The 18583-nt window shown below is 37.7% G+C and overlaps 1 protein-coding gene across 4 annotated transcripts in view; it reads left to right on the top strand.

Moving 5' to 3' along the window:
• The window catches only part of LOC111340791 (protein FAM13A), a 24280-nt gene extending 5697 nt beyond the window's left edge, over positions 1-18583 (top strand). For 2 of the 4 annotated variants that reach the window (XM_022947692.2, XM_088754376.1), the window contains 22 exons: positions 154-217; positions 726-848; positions 970-1027; positions 1510-1600; positions 1722-1768; positions 2049-2097; positions 2361-2500; positions 5547-5618; positions 6620-6667; positions 7495-7601; positions 8483-8578; positions 9626-9807; positions 10385-10444; positions 11276-11476; positions 12334-12483; positions 13627-13928; positions 14528-15043; positions 15467-15668; positions 16128-16294; positions 17116-17217; positions 17813-17867; positions 18390-18583. In XM_022947692.2, the coding sequence (XP_022803427.2) occupies positions 154-217; positions 726-848; positions 970-1027; positions 1510-1600; positions 1722-1768; positions 2049-2097; positions 2361-2500; positions 5547-5618; positions 6620-6667; positions 7495-7601; positions 8483-8578; positions 9626-9807; positions 10385-10444; positions 11276-11476; positions 12334-12483; positions 13627-13928; positions 14528-15043; positions 15467-15668; positions 16128-16294; positions 17116-17217; positions 17813-17867; positions 18390-18458 (2901 nt within the window). In that variant the 3' untranslated portion in view covers positions 18459-18583. The remainder of the gene's footprint in view (positions 1-153; positions 218-725; positions 849-969; positions 1028-1509; positions 1601-1721; positions 1769-2048; positions 2098-2360; positions 2501-5546; positions 5619-6619; positions 6668-7494; positions 7602-8482; positions 8579-9625; positions 9808-10384; positions 10445-11275; positions 11477-12333; positions 12484-13626; positions 13929-14527; positions 15044-15466; positions 15669-16127; positions 16295-17115; positions 17218-17812; positions 17868-18389) is intronic. The other 2 variants (XM_022947693.2, XM_088754375.1) reach the window with 2 other exon arrangements.

The following is an 18583-nucleotide window of genomic DNA, read 5'->3' as shown; positions in this document are numbered from 1 at the left end:
AAACACACATCATATAATTGTTCCCTTTTGACTGAAATCTCTTTTCTACTGATGGGGGAAGTTTTTTATTTGAATCTGAAATTGTTCAGAATGATAACCTTTTTTTTTTACTTTATGTAAAAACATGTCTGAGTGTCTGTTTCTATTTATTAGAGAGAACTACCTGAGCCACCTATTCCTCAAGATATGACAGCTGATTTCATTAAAATTTATCAAGGTGTGCGAGAAATAATATCTCGATGATGAGCTTGTGACATCCATGTGCGATAGAGTTCATACTTAAGACATAGAGAATAATACACAGAGGTGCATAGACATGGAATTTCTCTTTGAGTGTTCAATAAGATATCTCACTAAAGAGAGATCATTTCATATCCACACGCTTTCATGCATTGTTCTCTCTTTCATTTATTATATAATAGCCATAAATCTTTACTGACACTAATGATTTACCATTCATTCATCAACCTGACAGAGTGGTGCAAAAGGCGAGTGACACGTGTACAGCTTATTGGCGATATCAAACACACGTAAAAGATTATTGGAATTTTACACATTTGCATTAAAGGCTTTCTTTTAAGGGCTCAAAATTGTTGTGAAGTATAGCAGTTTCTTTGGTAAATGATTATTTCAAACAATATTTTAGACAGTTTCCAGACTCCTAAATTATTAAGACATACATGTACTCTTTCTATTTTGTATTTGTATTTTGGTACTTGTTTTAGCCCATAAAGATGATGGAGGGGGTCTCTCTGATATGAAGGCATTGCTAGAGAAGCTTCCAACATCCAATTACAAGTTGCTCAAGTACCTTTGCCGGTTTCTTGTGACTGTGTCTATGAGTGAAGGTAATTAATTTAGTCAGTGAACTTTTCTATACAAGTCATGTAGCTAATCATTAAATTTTGAGATGTTGTCCATGATTGCACTGTTGAATTACTCACATGTATGTGTTGTTGTCTTTCGTAGAAAACAATAAAATGAGTCCAACAGCTTTATCCATAGTATTTGGACCAAACTTTTTCAGGTAACAACCCAACACGCTTTTGCTATATTTGCTTATTAAGGAAAGTTAATTAATGACCCCATACCCAAATTGGCAAGTTATCCAATCGTCTTGAAAAAGTGTTTTATAACTGGTATTATCAACAATTAAGTAAACGGTTAAGAAAATTTTTCTGAATGGTAACCTACATAGGATACACATGCTACCTCGTACAGTAACTCTGTCTGGCTGTCTTTGGCTTATGAGTTAACTTTTTGACCCCTAAGAAAGGCTGGCATCTAATTTCTCCTTACAACGTAACCCTGGAATCAAACATTAAGGTCACGATCTCGACTAAACGAGATGGTCACCAACTAAAAAAGTTTTTAACTGTTAAAAAAATATTTTTTCTTATTAGCTCCTTCGGATTATAGAGAACAGTATGGAGACTATGCACAGTAGTGTAAGGGTATAAAGAGTTAACTGATGTGGTGGTAAATGTATCACAAATTGCATTGTTACAGATGTGGTGATGGATTAGAAGGTCTCCGCGAACAAGGACGCACTAATGCAATAGTTGGCAGGTTTATTGAAGAATTTGACACTTTATTTGAGGTTGGTAATTTCTATGGTCCATCTTTTACTAAAAAGAAGAAGTTTAAATTGTCATTGTTGTCTCACTTTCATTTGTAATTTTTTCTCGTTATAATAAAGGCCAAAACTTTTTTACTTATAGGTATCTCCTTATGCCACCAATGACATATTTAGAGTTCAAGAAGCAATGTGAGTAAATTGTTGCTGTTGATTTTGATGTGGTCATACAGCTGAATTTTTATAAATATAAAGAATTCTACTCAATAGGAAGCAGCATTTAAAGAAGCATAAAAATATGGCTAAAGCAGTCTGAAATATTTTTTACTTAATTTAAGAGTAGAGTTCAAAGTTGGCTTAATTTAGCCCTGGTTGTGTGATTGCAGACACTGAGAGTGAATCAACATGTAGTGATGATGTACCCTAACTAAATAACCATGTTATCTAAAATCTCTCTGTCATATCTTTTTAGGACAAATGACCCTCCAGTGCTACAGGCACACAACAAATCACTTCAAAAGGTGCGAGTTAGGAAATGATAAAGCAATAGAGGTGTTAAAACACTTGACTTGGTTGTCTCTTTTCCCCCCTCCTCCGCCCCCCTCTCTTGGATTTGGATGTTAAACTATTCCATTGGTTGAGGTTTTGTTCTGTGACAGGCTGCAGGTGACCTTACAGTGTGTGTGAAGATCCTAGGGTGGAGAAAGGTGTCAGAGTATCATATTTTCCATCAAGGGAATGTACAATGCTGTTATGATGACTGTTCTAATGTGCATTTTTACAGATTGTCAATGAAAAGAATGAAAGCTCAGCTAGTGATGAGGACTCATTTCATCTTACTAGAGAGAAAGAGAAAGCCCAAGAAGATGGCCCCACTTATGCCACAGTTAAGAAGGCAAAAAAGTCTCCACAACCCTCCACTCAGTAAGTAACAACTTAAAGCTTTCTTCTGTTTTTTTTTTTTTTTTTTCCTTTTATTCTTGCCATACTCCTTTTTTGAAGACTTTCCCTTTTATCCATGCTTTCAGAAATTTGAAGCAGTTACTATAGTTGATATGTTTTATATCTTGTAGTTAACAGGGCTCAAAATTAACGGTAACCCGTTCACTAATGGTTAGTAATTTTCAACATTTGGTTACTAAAAATGTGTCCAACTAACCCAACATGGTTAGTAAAATTTTCTATCACATTTAAACATTAGTGAACTTTGGGACAAAGAGCATGTAGACCCAACTCTCAGAAGAATACTTAGAATACTCAAGTTGTTAAATCAACTTGAACTCTTGTTAGAGAATGTGCTGTAGATGTACTGTTCTTGACTAATCATGGTAAACGAGAGGGAAATAAAATAAGTGCTTAATTGTCAATGTTTTTAAGGTCACCCATGCAATTTCATCCACTCTTTAATTTGTCCTAGTCATTATTATCAAAATGTTGAATATTTGAGATATCGTAACTTGTGAGCTTGGATACCAAACTTTATAATTTGGTTAGTAAAAAAGATGTCTACTAACCCAAAGGGTTAGTGCTCCAAAAATTGAATTCGAGCCCTGGTTAACCACTTTTTTTTTTCATGAGAAGATTTCAGCTCTGAAAATCAAATTCTGTTGCCACTACTACATACCAGTAGTAAAACTGAGGGTTTGGTGTCTTAATGTACTAAGCAAATTTAGGGCAACAGTTCCTAGCAGTGAGATTTGTTACAATTTTAATTTTGAAAATTTCAGGTTGAATCAAACAATGTCCCCTATAGTTAAAATTTTTCTTTCTTTTTATCACTTTTATACTTTATTGTGTATCCATATATTGGTCACCTCCTGTGCTTTAGAGGGTTGAGCAGTCAATACCTTTGATTGTAAGTAACCAAGTGTTACTCATGGTAGGGAGGAGTGGAATAAAGATCTATAACAATATGTAGGATGTGTGCTTTTGACCAGTAAGATTTCAGGGTCAACTATGTGGTAATTACATTCAGCCACTCAATATACTAAACAATGTCCTGTGGACCGCATGCCTTCATCTCCATGCAAACAACTTTCATAGACCGTTTTGTGGTCAATTTTGCATCTGATTAACTGCAAAAAGACAGCGGTATTGTTAATTTTGGCATGACCTCAGTCTTTGTTGTGAATACAGCACTTAACTACATGTACCTCTTTTGACAGTGGTTCATGGAGTTAACCTTTTCTTGAATCCAATTTATTCATTTGGCTCAGCCATTGATGTGTGCATTCTCTGTGTTGATCTCTTCCAACTTGTAGTAAACAATTTTACATTTACTCCACCACATCCTGTTTGTATTTTAAGTGGGTACAAATGTTATTCGCATCCTAAGAGCAGCTTGTGACATAATACATGAACTGCATAAAAATGCTGCTCCTTATAATGGAAATGATGCAATGAAATGTATTGCTGCATTGTCAGCAAAAATTGCTGAAATACCCAAAATAGTGTCATGACTCGACAGGTTTTGTTCTTACAGTGTACTAATGTATGTAAGTTCTCAAAAAAATTGAGTACAATGATAATGTAACAAAAACATCCTAAAAGTATTTTAGTTAAGATAATTATGTGGTGGTTGTTGCTCTTGAATATTTATCTTAGCATTACATGCAGTTTACAGAGAAAATTACTGTTTCTTAGTGGTTTCTATTGATTCAGTGGTGGTATAATGGATGCAGAGCTACAGTCATGTAAAGGCTCTGACAAATTTTTTTAGTTTAGTTAAATCCTTCAATTTTGAATTGCAAAAAACATTTTGTTACAGTGTCTTTTTGTTTTAATAACTGGAACATGTATGGCATTTTACACTAGCTTGTAAGTGTGATGTTATCTCCTCCAAGTGTCAAAAATTTAATTGCTCTTAAGAGTTGCATGTCTTCGTATGCAAATGAACATCTTAGAAATATTGGTTGTGTTCATGGCTGTGGAACAAGTATGTTGTTTTCACTCTCTCTAACATCTCACATGTAAATGAACATTACCAAGCTTTACACAGATTCTTAGATGAAGAAGACTGCAAGGTTTCTTTTTTTTTACAAGATAAACTTCATTTTTATCGGTATCCAATTTATTCTGAAGTCATAGCCACAGACATGTGTTGAGTTTTATGGGGTTGACACCATTATGTTTGACGCAAGGTATGGTGTATCTCTAACCAAGATAATTTCAATCAGTAGATAACATATATCTCTTGTGTTTCCCCATCGTTTATTTCCATCATGTCATTATGTGGGGTGATAATTCATGTTATTTCCAATGTAGCTAGGCAAAAATTGAATGTTTGATTGTGCTAATGGTTGACATTGTTTCAGCACTACTACATTTGTACTCTAGGAAGCTCTTTGAAATTGACCATGTCAGACTTGATGTTATTTAGTTTTCCAATCAAAAGCTTATCTTAAGTTGTATTGGCAAGTTCTGAATTAGCCATAATATTCTGACCATAAGTCTTCCATGCCAAATTATTAAATGTCACTTAATATAAAACTTAAAAGCATTTTCATGCCTGCCTTTGAATTTGCATTATGCTTGATTAGTGTAGAAATCAAACAGACTGGCAATTTACTGAGGCAGATGTTCTGTATTTGCACATTTTGTGGGCAGTTTACAGCCGCCACATTGTCTGAGGGTTCCATAATTAAATTATTATTTTGGAAGGAAGATGTGTGTCATTTCAATAAGTGTTACAACAAAAATTAGAAATCTGAAATCTTGCTTATGTAGCAGATTTCTCATGTAAGCTGAGTGCTTTTTTGTGTGGCTGTGATGTAGATGAAGTAGACATTTGTTATTTGACAATGCTTTCCTGCCCTGAATAATTAAAACAGCATGTTATTAAGGATGGAAATACACTCAGTGCAGGTGCTATAGTAGGCAATTATTGATTTATTTGTGTGCCTTTGGTATATTTTGTAATATTTGGGATAAATTTTTGTCCGGCCTTTTTTAATTTACCAGTTTCTTTTAGTATAACACCACCTTCAGAAGACCTGGATATGTATGTGAGGTCTGTTTCACCGTCATGGAATACTCAACAAAGGTAAACAAATAAACTAACTGAGTGTAAAGTTATCTGTAATCTGTAATGTATGCCATGAATGCCTGCATTTGTGGATCAAATGTTTGATCCCAGGGTTTTTTCTGAGGGAAAACAAAATGATGATTTATGGTTTTACTTTTACATTAAAGTGAGTAATCCCTTTGTTTTTTCCTTCTGTTCTGTGTGACTGTTTTTGGTTGAGCACTTCAGATTAAACTCAAATGTGACTCACTCAAAAACAGGACATAAAAGTAAAGATACTGCATGTATTCAGAGACATGCATGATCTTGCTTGTATTGGCATTGCAGTATGAGGATAACAAATTGCATCACCCTTGCTTAATTTGCAACTGTATTACTGAAGGAGGGTGGATTATATCACATAAATTTATGCCCATTCTTACTAGTTTCTCAGTTTTTCATGTATGGAAACTACTGTATATAATTTTTGTTTATTTTGAATATGATCAATTTTAGCAGACAATTTCATGATATGTGGAAATGTTTTTTTAAACTGTTGGTAAATTTTTCATGTTCTGTCATGAATTACAGTGGCCACAGGGAAAATTTTTGCCAACAATGCAAATATTTTGCCCTTTTGCAGCATGAAAATTAGTTTTTACTTCAAGCCCTTTTATTTTCATGCTCAGGATTGTTGTTACTTCTTGTCCTTGCTCTGAGGTTTCTTCTCTGTATCCTTTGTTTTTGATGCTCTGCAAAACCAACATTGCAAATTCCAATTTGACCTGAAAACAGTGGACAAGAAGAACCACCCTGTGGAATGTTCACTTCTCAATTATTATTATTATTATCATTATTATTATTAGTATTAGTATTATTATTATTATTGTTATTATTTACGTATACTGGCTTGTGTAAATTTGGTACAGTGGGATGTAGATTGTCTACAGTGTGTCAGAAAGGCATGAGGAATTGAACTTCGCCATAGAAACAATTGGGTATACACCTTTAAAAATGTATGTAACACCTTACCTTTCCAGTGGTTTAGGCCCCACACCAGAATCTACGAAGCCCCCTGCTGGCAAGGAGTAAGTATTAGTAGCACTAGATACAAATTACAGTTAATTACCTTTAGGGTGTCACTAGATTTTGATACAAACTGAGAAAGAAGTACACCTTTCATTTACTTTGTGAAGACTAAGGAATAAAGACATGGGTCCTTGAAATAAACTGCCAGTGAGTATTTTGCATTGGAAAACCCCCAATCTAATGTACACCTCTTATCATAGGTCAAGCCTTGGTTGAATGAGAGATTTAATTGAAATCCCCGTCAGTTTTGATATCTTAACCACCGTAAATCCTCAAATAAGCTCCCCAAGGGGGTCTTATTTATTTCAGGTACTTTGGGGGGTGGCTTATTAGAGGGGAAGGGGGCTCAATAGAGGAAGGGGCTAATTAACTTAGCCTGATATTCACTACCAGAATACAATAAGATATGATCTACTGTATTTATTCAAAAATTGTTCTCATTTTACATTTTTCATTTACCAAATCAGCAGAGTCAAAATCCACAGTAAAGTCTGATGTGAAGTCTGTCTAGCATATTCTACTGATGCCAACATGATAACATCAATCACTCAGTCAATCACCATAATCAATTTTAAATGACAAACTAAAATTCCACTTCTTGAATAAATTTATTGTAATTACTGACATGCATTGTTATTTTGAATTTTTGTTTTTTAAGGAGTAGGGGTGGGGGGCCTTGATAAATTTCTTCCTCTAATGAGGGGGGTTATCAAAGGGGGGGGGGCTTAATAGAGGTTTTACGGTATATGATTTACACTATGCCCTGAAATAGCTAATAAGCAATGATTTTTAGCGGAGCATTAAGATACTTTCTTTTATATCATAGAATACTACAAAAGGTAATCAATGAATCTATTAAGGAGCACTTGTTTGGGCCAGACCTGACATCTACAGATGAAAACAGCCCACACTCGCCAGAGTCAGGAGATGAAGGTATGTGTTAAGAACAAAACTGATATCTTATTGTGTGTGATCACAGCTGAAAGGTGAAATGATCTATGGTGTTTACAGTTATGAGAAACATCTCTTCATACCCTTTCTGTTGTGTAGCTCTGGATTTGTAATCCTCTCTTGCATCTGCCAGAGATTTCTTTTTAACTGTGTTTAAAGAATTTGGTGTTGTGTTTGAATAAAACCCTCCAGATGATGTGTTTGTCAATTTTTGTCACCTGCTTGGTGGATAATGTTATGATACACTGTAGTTAAGAAAAGTTACTTGTTCATAAAATCACCTCTACAAGTTTTAAGAGTGACCAGCATCTCACTTCTCCTCACGATATCACCCCTGAATCACACATTACGGTCACAAGAATAAAGATAATCATCACCAACTAAAGAAGTTCTTGATTGTTTCACAAATTCTCCTTGTCAGCACCTTAGGAAATGTGTAGAGAACAGTATGGAGAATATGCATACTGATGTCAGGATGTAAAGGGTTAAAGATTCAAAGAATTGGAGATAGCGCTTGTCTTGGTTTCCCTAGGATAAGGCCACTTGAAGTTTTGTTACCCCCTTTCCACTTCCGCCCTTTGAAGGATCTTATTCCATACAGTGGAGTAACCAGTTAACGCCCAAGTGTCTCTTAGATTCCCTCTGGTGGTTTGCCAGTTCTCATAGGGCGAAGTTGGTACAGTCAGGGTGGAATGTTTTCCTTAACAACACAACACAACCCAATGACCTTTGCTTGGGCTTTCACACCAGACTCACAAGTGAAACGTCTTGTTTTGAAAATTAAGACTGTAATAGTCTTTAACACCAAAACTTCTCCCAAATGTTACTAAGGGTTTCTGCTATGTTCTTACCCTGTGTAACAGGTCCACCACTACCAAGTCGTAACTACAGCGATGAGGAAGCTGGGAAACAAAGGAGGAGAAGGAGAAGAAATGTGAAGAGTGTGATAGAGACATCAGGTTGGTGAATGTTGCAGTAAGTGATGTGAATAAGTGTTACAGCCTCACTGAGGGTGAGCGAAAGCACATGATGACACCCATGGATTACCTGGCAGAGAGTAGCCTTATGTCTTCATCTACTGTGCGCAATTTAACATGGTAATAATAGCTATTAGAACATGGCTAGCAGAGCCGCGCAATCAAATTCAATATACGTAAGCGTGCTCAAAATCCCGATAGTGCACGCTGATAGGGTCAGCAAATCGCTTCGCCAGAATTTTTTTTTTTTTTTTTTTCGCGCGAGCGGCCATTATTAGCGCGGGGAAAAATAGTATATTTCGCGACAATAATGGATACAAACAGAGACTCGGCCCACTAGTCCCGAAACAAAGACAATTTTCCGACCTTTTCCCATGGGCTATAGTTCTTAAATGAGGCAGAAAAAGGGAAAAACAACGGAAAAGGAGACTCGGCATCAGCGCCGTCACGATTTGCTTCACTTGATACTGTTGTCCGTTTTTCGCTTCGGATTTGATGCACAATTCCACCGGCTATGTTCTAAAACAATTGGTTCATACTTTTAGCTGTGCACTATCGAGTTATGGAGATATTGGGTTCTGTCCTGGTGTACCGGTTCACAAGGGAATTACCATTGTTCTTTCTTTGTTTAGGAGTCATCGGTTAGCTATTGTGTATTGTTTGGTCTTTTGTATTGGCCTCTTGCGAACCGGTACACGAGGACAGAACCAGATATTGCTATTGCCTCGGGCAACTCTTACGCTTCTGTCGTGCTCTCCAAACTTCCCACGTGCTCTATAACTCGATAGTGCACGCTAAAGCATGAACCAATTGTTAACTGGCTTTAAAGTAAAGCCAATAACAGCTCATGTAACATGTTGATCTGTTGTTGCTTTTGTTTTAATTGCTGTTGCTGTCGTTGTTATTGTTACTGCACATACGAAATTGGCCAACTACAGCGCGTGAAGTATCCGGCAGTAGTAGTGGTATTATATATGTCACCACTGCCTTTCACCAAAACTGTGTAAATTCAATTTTCTTCTTCTTTAGATTCAAGCAGCATTGTTGAAAACACTTACCCTCAGAAGAAGGCTACAAAGGAAACAGTGAACTTGCTTGATAAAGATGATAAAGACCAGGTGAACAAGGAAAGCTTGGTGAAACTTCTGAAGAAGAGACCCAAATCTGAAGGATTTGAATTGTTCGAAAAGAAGGGAATAGTTATAGGTGTGGTAAGTGGATTTTTTGTCTGTTAGTTTTGTAAGGAACATGTCAAGCAATTCATAAAGAGATTTGTGATAAGATAATGAAACAAAATTGAAAGAACTGGACCAACGCTTTCAACACCCATTCATAAACCATTAGTAAGAGAATTATCTGCAACGAGCCTATCCCCTCGTCGCATTATTTGAAGTAATGGAAAAGAAACGATTTTCTGTCTATCTATAACCTCGAAACGAATGAAAAATAAATGAATAAATGAAGCTTAGTGGAAAGTTGAGTTCGTTCCAGAGTTTCAGAAACTGTCACTTGGGGAATGACAGCCAATTAAAACAATAGATTTCTAGGACAAAAGGGCAAGCACTCAAGCTGCTTGCCTGACTTCGTGTAGTATTAAGAGTCTGTGGTATGCGTTCTTAGATACTTATTTTATCAAGCTGGCTCATACTCTTTCAGACTTTTAAACCAATCTGTAAATCTTCGCAGTGAGAATACCCCTTCGTGCACACCCTTTCGCTGCGCCCACTCTTTGAGAGCAACGACTGTGCTTGTGGTTTTTTAAGCGTTCTATTTCCTTTTGTTTCAAAGGACAAGAACGGCAATAACGTATTCAGCTCTACATTTCCTCGGAAAAACGATGGTCAAAAAGTGAGTGAAGATTCTGTTACCCGGCTTCACAAGCGCTTGTGCACAAGAGATTTCCGTTTTTGATTATAAACCTCTATGAAGGTTGCTGGCTATGTTAAAAATTTGAATCTTCAGTTGTACCCCTTTGCAGCTGTTTTTTGGTCACGTTCCGTCCCCTCTGTCCCACCAACGTTACGTGACCATAGCAACAACGGCTGCGAAGATTAAAGCTAGTGAAAGGCAACTAATGCTGTAACAGCAAATTTTTCTGAACAATATTTACCTGGGTAAGCTCCCCTATGACAAAGTGGTCTTTTGCTGATGAAGACAGAAAATTGTTAATTACCATGTCCTAAGACAGACAAACCAATTTTAACAAAATTGTTGAGGTTGAGGTAAAGCTTGTCAAAGACAAATTCTGGTGGTTGATCTGATAAGGAAGTTGACCAAGGAAACTTTTCGCTTTCGGATATGGTGAACGGGTTTCCTTGATTTTATAGAACAAACACGGCTTAACTTAACTAAATCTCAATAGTGCTACCCTTTTTAAATAAGCAGTTAGTTTATCATAAGTTAATACGCTCAGAATACAATATCAACGCAATTAGTTCCTCGTCTCGTTTACCAATTAGTTCTCGCCCGTTATGCCTCTAGAAAGGGAAAGAAAGAGTGTTAGATGGGATAAACATTACATCTTGCTCACAAACGCAAATCAGTGGCCAGCGGCGTTCGTGTGTAAGACTTAAAAAGAAACACAACATTCCTCGAATTCCACGTACCGCTTTCTACTATTCTTGGAAACACTACTCAAGACAATTCTTACAAGGTCTTCTGTATGTTTGTTTGATTCAGGATGACGAGGATATTTATGAAGAAATATTAAGTAAAAGTAAAAGTGACCCTCTGTCCAGTGTGAGAAGGACTTCTGAGATTTTGGAATCTCTCACGCGTAATAGGGCAGCTCCTCCTAAAAACAGACGAAGACCAAGCCTGAAGAAACGACACGAAACTAGTGAGATTTTCACAAACGAAGATGATGAAGACCTGGATCAGGTATGATTGGTGAATGCTTGGTGAATATTTATATCATTCTATAGTAAATTTTGAAAGTATGCGCTATCAAACCCACCTGCTTGCTCGTTACGAGACCTGTATGTGTTGTAAGAGAACTTTTATACCTCTTGATACTTTGGAGCTACATGTTCTTGTAAATGCACCACACGCACCTCGCGCCAAAGTTGTTAAGTATCCTTCTCTAGTTGCGACCCAGTAATGTTTAGTACAGAAATTTTGATCGCGCAAAATTCGACTATCATGTTTCAGGTATTGCAAACGCCCAGATCACTTGCACCATTATAAACCCATATAGAAAACTGAAGTTTATTTTATAAAAGCAATAATTAGACGACACTTTCTATCGGTTTACCAAACTCTCTTGTGGTGTCGGGAGAGCGCTCAAAACGTTTGTAAACAAGTTGTGTCCGGTTCGTGGAATATAAACTTTTCTCGTGTTCTCCCATGAGGTGAGTGTTGATTTGTACGCCGGTGAACCGATCTAGAAAATGCAGTTATTGCTTAAATGAATTGACACAAGTTACAGACCTTAAAGCGCGACATAGTCACGAATAGACCAGAAGGAAACAAAGGAACAACGAAGATTAAGGGTGAGCCAGTTAACACGGATTGTAAATGAATTCCCAATCTTATTTGGATGAGATAGTAAATCACAAAAGAGGGGATTATAAAGCAAAAAGGAACCAGGATGGTTTAGGATGGAAAAGATTGATATGGATTGCGAATAACAAACTTGCTAGACTTAGTCAAGATTTTCTTCCAAGATGGACAAATATTTTGACCTCGCGCGTGTAATAATTGGTTTATCAGGTAAACTTTGAATGGTTTTCCCATAGGGTGGTCAGCAGAGACAAAATAGGTCAAAAGTACATCCTTTAGTTGATGAAGCAAAGAATAAAAATGTAGTGTCGACAACGCCACCCATGTCACCGAGAAACAACAGATCATCAAGGATTCAGCTTCAGTCGGCTTCCGCCAGGCAAGAGGTGAGTGATGATGGTGCTACTCTACAGAATGAAAATAAGATAAAACTCTCAGGGGTAACGCCGCTTAGAAATCGAGAGCAGACAATCCGATTGTTTTGGTACAAATCTGCCAGTCGTTCAAAACTCAGGGTTCGCACAGGTCATGGAAAACCAGGAAAGTCATAGAATTTCAAAATTTCATTTTCCAGGCCTGGAAAGTCATGAAATTTAGGTGTGGGTCATGGAAAGTCGTGGAAAATCAATATGCTCTCTATGAGTGAAAGGCAAAAAGACCCAAAGTTTAAAAGTTTACTGACGAGTCCAAAAATCAGATTTAATTTCATTAGAAATAGACAGAAGCACGCAGTGTGAAAATGTTTGCAAACAGGTCATGGAAAGTCATGAAATTTTAACATGTGAAAAGTGTACGAACCCTGAAACTTAATAACAAGACAGATTAAAGTAAAAAGACTAAGAACGATGGTAAGTTTTGAGCTCTTGTCTCTAGCGTGGGACAAAGAAAAAATTCTGAGTCGCTATGAGGATTTCAACCTCAGACCTTTGGATTGTGCGCTCTGATGCCCTACCACTGAGCCACAGAGACACCAATGATACAGACAGGTCACGCACGCCACATGCAATAAGGCTACTCACTCTAATCGCTAACTATCACGGAATGGATAGCGAGTAGCTCAGTTAATCAGATCGCAGTATTTGTGATAGATCGTTGTTTGTGTTATGATAACTTATGGGAGAGCTTGGTTCCCTAGCGGTTTGTTATTATCATAATAGTCCATTTTACAGCAGTTGTGGACTTGGTGGCCAAACCTTTGAACAGGAGTGAGGCTCAGGGTGACCTTGTTATGACAGAGATGTTGCTGTTTTTCAAATGCAAATTACTTTGTTATCATGCTAACTAGATAGAGGTCTCTATCACAACAGGGTCACTTTTAGCCTCACTCCTGTTCAAAGGCTTGGCCACCAAGCCCACAACTGTAAAAGGGACTGTTGGAATGTTTGCATGCCTAAAGCTCATTACAGCGGGAGTGACAGCCACCGACTTGCTCATACCGGGACTTTTTCGGCCCCGCGAGGCTCGAAAAGAAAGCTCTTATGTTTACTTTGTTCTTGGTTTCTCAAGAGCTATATTTTTTCCTCTTCCAGCAGGGCGAAGTGGATGAAGTAGATTCGTCATCGTTCAGACACAGAAAAGAACTCCTCACCAAGCAGTACAAGAAGAAGCATCACGGAGCACCCATCGTCCCTCCACTAGAGCTCTACAAGCTCCAGCAACACGATGACGGCATACAGCTGTCTCCCAGGGAAAGATACGATGGACTTGGCACAGATGAAGCATTATTGTCCCCTAGATCTCGGCCCCTTACCATCGATACCCGTACCATTCCTCACGAGTGTCCTCCGTCTCCGCCTCATGAGCAGATAGAGCATTCCTGGTTTGAACGAAGGTAACAAACTCGTGCCATGCGGAGCGTTGTTGATAGGGGGGGGGGGGGAGGGGCCTTTTGTTCTACGAGCATTACTTTATCAATATACTGTTACGTTATTCTGAATAATTTTCCTTTGCTGATATCACTTACAAGTATAAGTTCTTCACGGTGGATTTGATTCATTCAGATCAATCGTTTAACTGACCGTAAGCTAACCCTCTCTCGTCTTCAATTTACCATTTATCCCGAATTTCGTACAACATTTGTAAGTGTCTTTCTGTTCCTTTTTTTTTTTCTCGTTTGTCAATCTCTGCACGTATAATTGTAATAACTTATTACTTGTAATTTATTTGTAGCACACGCTTCGATTCTTCACTTTATTTCGTTTTCTATCCATTTATTGGGAGTAAATTAAAGAGTAATGTCGAACACTAGGCTTGTAAGACTTACCCTAGATACTTTTGGGCATTAAATTTTTTAAATTGTTGGAGATTTATGGTAACTGTTAGAAAAACCTTTTAAAGATTTCCTATCCAGGCTGCAGAACTTGGTCAACACTTTGCAAAGGATCACCAAATATTTATTTTCCTTCTTTCTTTTTTCTTCGTATCTTTCAGAGTGGATACATCTCCAAAGGGTGAATTAACCGTCAAGCAACTCACTAAGACAATCAGTCAGCTCAAGAAGAAAATACGCGACTTCGAAGACACATTCGAGGACGAAAACGGTCGAAGGCCGTCACAGAGCGAAAAAGCGCCTATAAAGAAATACGTGGCAGAACTTGGCCGTGCAAGAAAACAGCTTAAAGAGCTTAAGGAACGCGCTAAAGGAGAGGCAGAGCGCTTGAATGAAACTGTGCCTCCGATGAGCGGACAAGGATTGAAAAGCAGTAATAGCGAACCATTGCTTACGACCACGCCAGCGAGTATCGAACACTCCTTGGAGAGCTTGCTGAAAAAGTTGCAAGAAAAGAGGAAGGAAACCGGCAGACCGGAGGAAGTAGAACAAATGAGTCGAGACCAGCTTCAGGACGAGAAGCTAGCAGTACAAAAGGCGCTACTTCAACACGAAAGTGTGTTCGGTCGGCCTAATAGTAAAAAAGACAAGGATGTGATGAGGCCTTTGTATGACAGGTAACTGCTAAGATTTTGACGAGAGATGTGAGAAAAGGGTTTGGTGAGATGTTTGAGACTATCTAATTCTATTATTATTAAAGACTGGATCATTGGATAATGCAATTCAAGACTTTTTATTGGCTTAGCCATTATGGTATATGCGCCAATATAGCATAATCTACAAATATGGTAAACGTACGCGTCAGCTTAAAATTAGAAAGGAGCTAAACATTTTTCCCTCAAGAAACAATGGCTTTTAATAAATTGGCTTTTTGATAAAACAATCATTCCACTCGCGCTTGTTGGATATGAGATGATTATAGCCAACTCGGCGCGACGGGCCTCGTTGGCTATCTATCATCTCATATCCAACGCGCGCTCGTGGAATAATTGTTAATTATTTTGCACTTTGTTGATTAGTTGACCTGAATGTTTCCCTAGATACCGCATAATCAAGCGGAAACTTTCCACACCCGTCACAGAACCGCCAGTGAAAGTCCAAGGTAACCGGCCGCGTACAAGTTCAATCGATAGAATGGTATCTGATCTGGCTCCAATTCACGAAGATGCTCCTTTGCACTCACCCAGTGGAGGCTCTCCTGCCAGAAACCTTACTCAGTCTCTTCCCATCTCTGGCGGCAAGGTAGCCTGCAATTCTCCAACTCTGTTTTTACAAACTAAATTTAAAATCTTAGTTCTTGTATTTAGGTACACACGGTTTTAGTATGACTGACCTTAACAGTGTGCTGGACCCTTTTCACATATGAACTTAATATGTGGATTTGTCCAGTATTGGATTCTTTGTAATTGAATTGGTACAGCAATGGGCCGCGAAATGGAAGGTTTAAAATTCGATTCTTTTAGTCAACACTCCCCTTTGCGAGTCTTTTCCAGGCTCCGCAATTCTCTCCTTTTTTAGATAAAAAAGTGACGCACGCACAAGGTGGACTGCTTTGAAAACCGGGATAAGCTCAGGTTTAATGGGTCACCTGGCTTGGGTATTGACTCTTGAAAAACCGGAATAGATGTGAAAGCTCCATGATAGCTACTGTTTACCTGAAGATCTGGAAGAGTTCTTTACGTAAGACCGTTTTGTTTACAGGACTTACCTCGAAGGCGCAGTACAGGCAACATGCCCTTCGCAGACACATTAGATTTTGATGATGATGATACTTTTGGTGACACAATCCAGGACACACTGTCTCTCCGTGACTCTACTCAGCTCAGGGACGAGCTTAGAGAGGACGCTAAATTCCACGAAATGAGCCAGTAAGTTTGACTATTCTCATACTGTAAATCCTCTAGTAAGTCCACCCTCTGATAACCCACCCCCCTCTAATAAGCCACCCCCCTTCTTTAGAGGAAGACATTTATTAAGCCCCCCTTTATTAAGGCCCCCCCTCCCCCCTCCCCCTCAAAAAACGAAAATTCGAATTAACACTCCATGTCAGTACGGTAAATTTAATCAGGTATTGTAACTTTAGTTTGTCATTTAAAATTGATTATGGTCGTGTTTCTGCTTTACTGATTTACAAGATGATTTATCACAAATCATACAACTCATTAGACTGAAGATTTTTGACTCGGCCAATTTGGTAAAGGAAAAATGTAAAATAAGTACAATTTTTGAATAAGTACGGTAGGTCATATCCTTTTGTATCCTGGTAGTGAACATTGGGCTAAAATGATAAGCCCCCCCTTAGTACGCCATCCCCTCCCCCCCAAAGTACCTGAAATAACTAAGCCATTCGGGGGGCTTGTTAGAGGATCTACGGTAATCTCAAGTGTCCACACTGGTCTTATAGCAATCTTCTCACTTCCAAAATCTTCATTTGGGTTCTCGCTTATAGCCGTTTTACTTTTCCTTGTAAATTACATGCGAGAATTTGTTCTTTTATCAAAAGGAAATAATGGATAGGTTTATCAATTCCCATTGCTTATTAGCTGATTCGTGGACTCATACCGCAGAGGGATTTTACATGTAAGGCGCCTTTTGGATGCCGTCTGTTCTGTTTTTTACCAAACCACTTCTCCTGTCTTGGGATTCCTTATGGTAAATTAATATTGGATTTTCTTATTTTACTTTTCAGAGATGAGTTGATTGAACAGCTAGAGCTTAAAAGAAAAGAGAAAAAGAAAATGAGAAAGAAATTAAAGAAATTTGAAGGTGATTTCTTAGAGGAGACTGGAAGGTAATAGTCACACTAATCAACTTTCGTAGAAAAAAAAAAGCTCTTTCAACAAATTCTGCATAAACGTTCGGTTTTCCAGTTTACAGATTACGCAAGAATGTATTTCAGTATGTCACGGTTCAAAGTCGCAAAGATTTAATGACTGATATGTCTTACGTATTATTTCTTGATTGTTTCAAAAATATAATGCAACGATAAGTCGTCTCATCCACAAACGCGAGAATACCAGACACTATGGTGTTAACATTTCTTGGCCTACAGTTTTTAAGCCACGATATGCCATCTCCATTAGTGTGACGTCGTTTCATTGGCAACAGCAATGTTCTGTAATGGCTCGTCTCTGTTTGCGCTTTGTAATAAATCTTGTTAGGTTTTTTTGTTGTTGTTTTGTTGTTGTTGTTTTTTTGTTTTTTTTTTTCAAGCAGTGTTTACTTTCCACCATCAACCACGCTTTGTTTTTGTTTTGGTTGTCTACACACAACAGCAAACCATAACTTCAGTGGTCTTAAATGTTTTTTTTTTTTTGTTTTTTTTGTTTTTTTCATGTAAGTTTTGTTTTTATGTTTTAGTAATTACTTTTATTTTTGCCTTCCAGGCGGGTGCAGAGAGACGACAGAGGTGAAATGCAAAACGATTACCACGAGTATAAGGTAAGATCTGCACAGTTCTTTCTTTGCTTTGCTTCTGAAACACCACCTTGTTCTTACTTGTAAAAGGAGACGGGAAATTCACATGCGTAAATATTCAATTTTGACGTCATCTCACCAAACGAACCTCGATTTATTCGCAAAGTATTGCGTGTACATCTAATCATCAGCAATGCGGACACATGATCTTAAAACCACATCAAGGAAAAAACATCAATTTTTTTTCCCTTTTACGACATTCCCCATGTTGGTATTTTTCTGTCATTTGATCATGTCTCCTTGTGAACGTTCTTTGTCGCTATGCCTCATGTCCTCCGTGTGTGAACCATATGGTATGTTGTCATGTGAACGTCAGGAGGATATCGTCATTATAACTAGTTTGACCCTGGTCTTACGCAAAAAAATTAAAGGTTCAGTTGTCGTTTCCACAAATTTTTGTGTTTTATATCTCCACCCGTAGTTGATATAACAGAGATTTGGAAGAGAGAGAGTAACCTCTGTGATGCAATTTTTTTTTTGTTGCAGCACATAAAGCATCAGTTGAAGCTTATAGAGGCTTTATTAACAAAGCGCCAAATAACTAATACGATGTAAACTTTCAAGAGTTTTTCTTGTGTATATTATTTCCGTTATTTGTTTATAGAAACAACTTTATGATCTGTTGAATTTTGTAAAGAGTTTTAAGAGAAATTAAAAGGTTATTTTTTGTCAAACGAAAA

This window comes from Stylophora pistillata, chromosome 3 (assembly GCF_964205215.1).
Source record: "Stylophora pistillata chromosome 3, jaStyPist1.2, whole genome shotgun sequence".
NCBI lineage: Eukaryota > Metazoa > Cnidaria > Anthozoa > Scleractinia > Pocilloporidae > Stylophora > Stylophora pistillata.
Note: the sequence above shows the minus strand (reverse complement) of the source record. Positions and strands in the feature narration are given on the sequence as shown.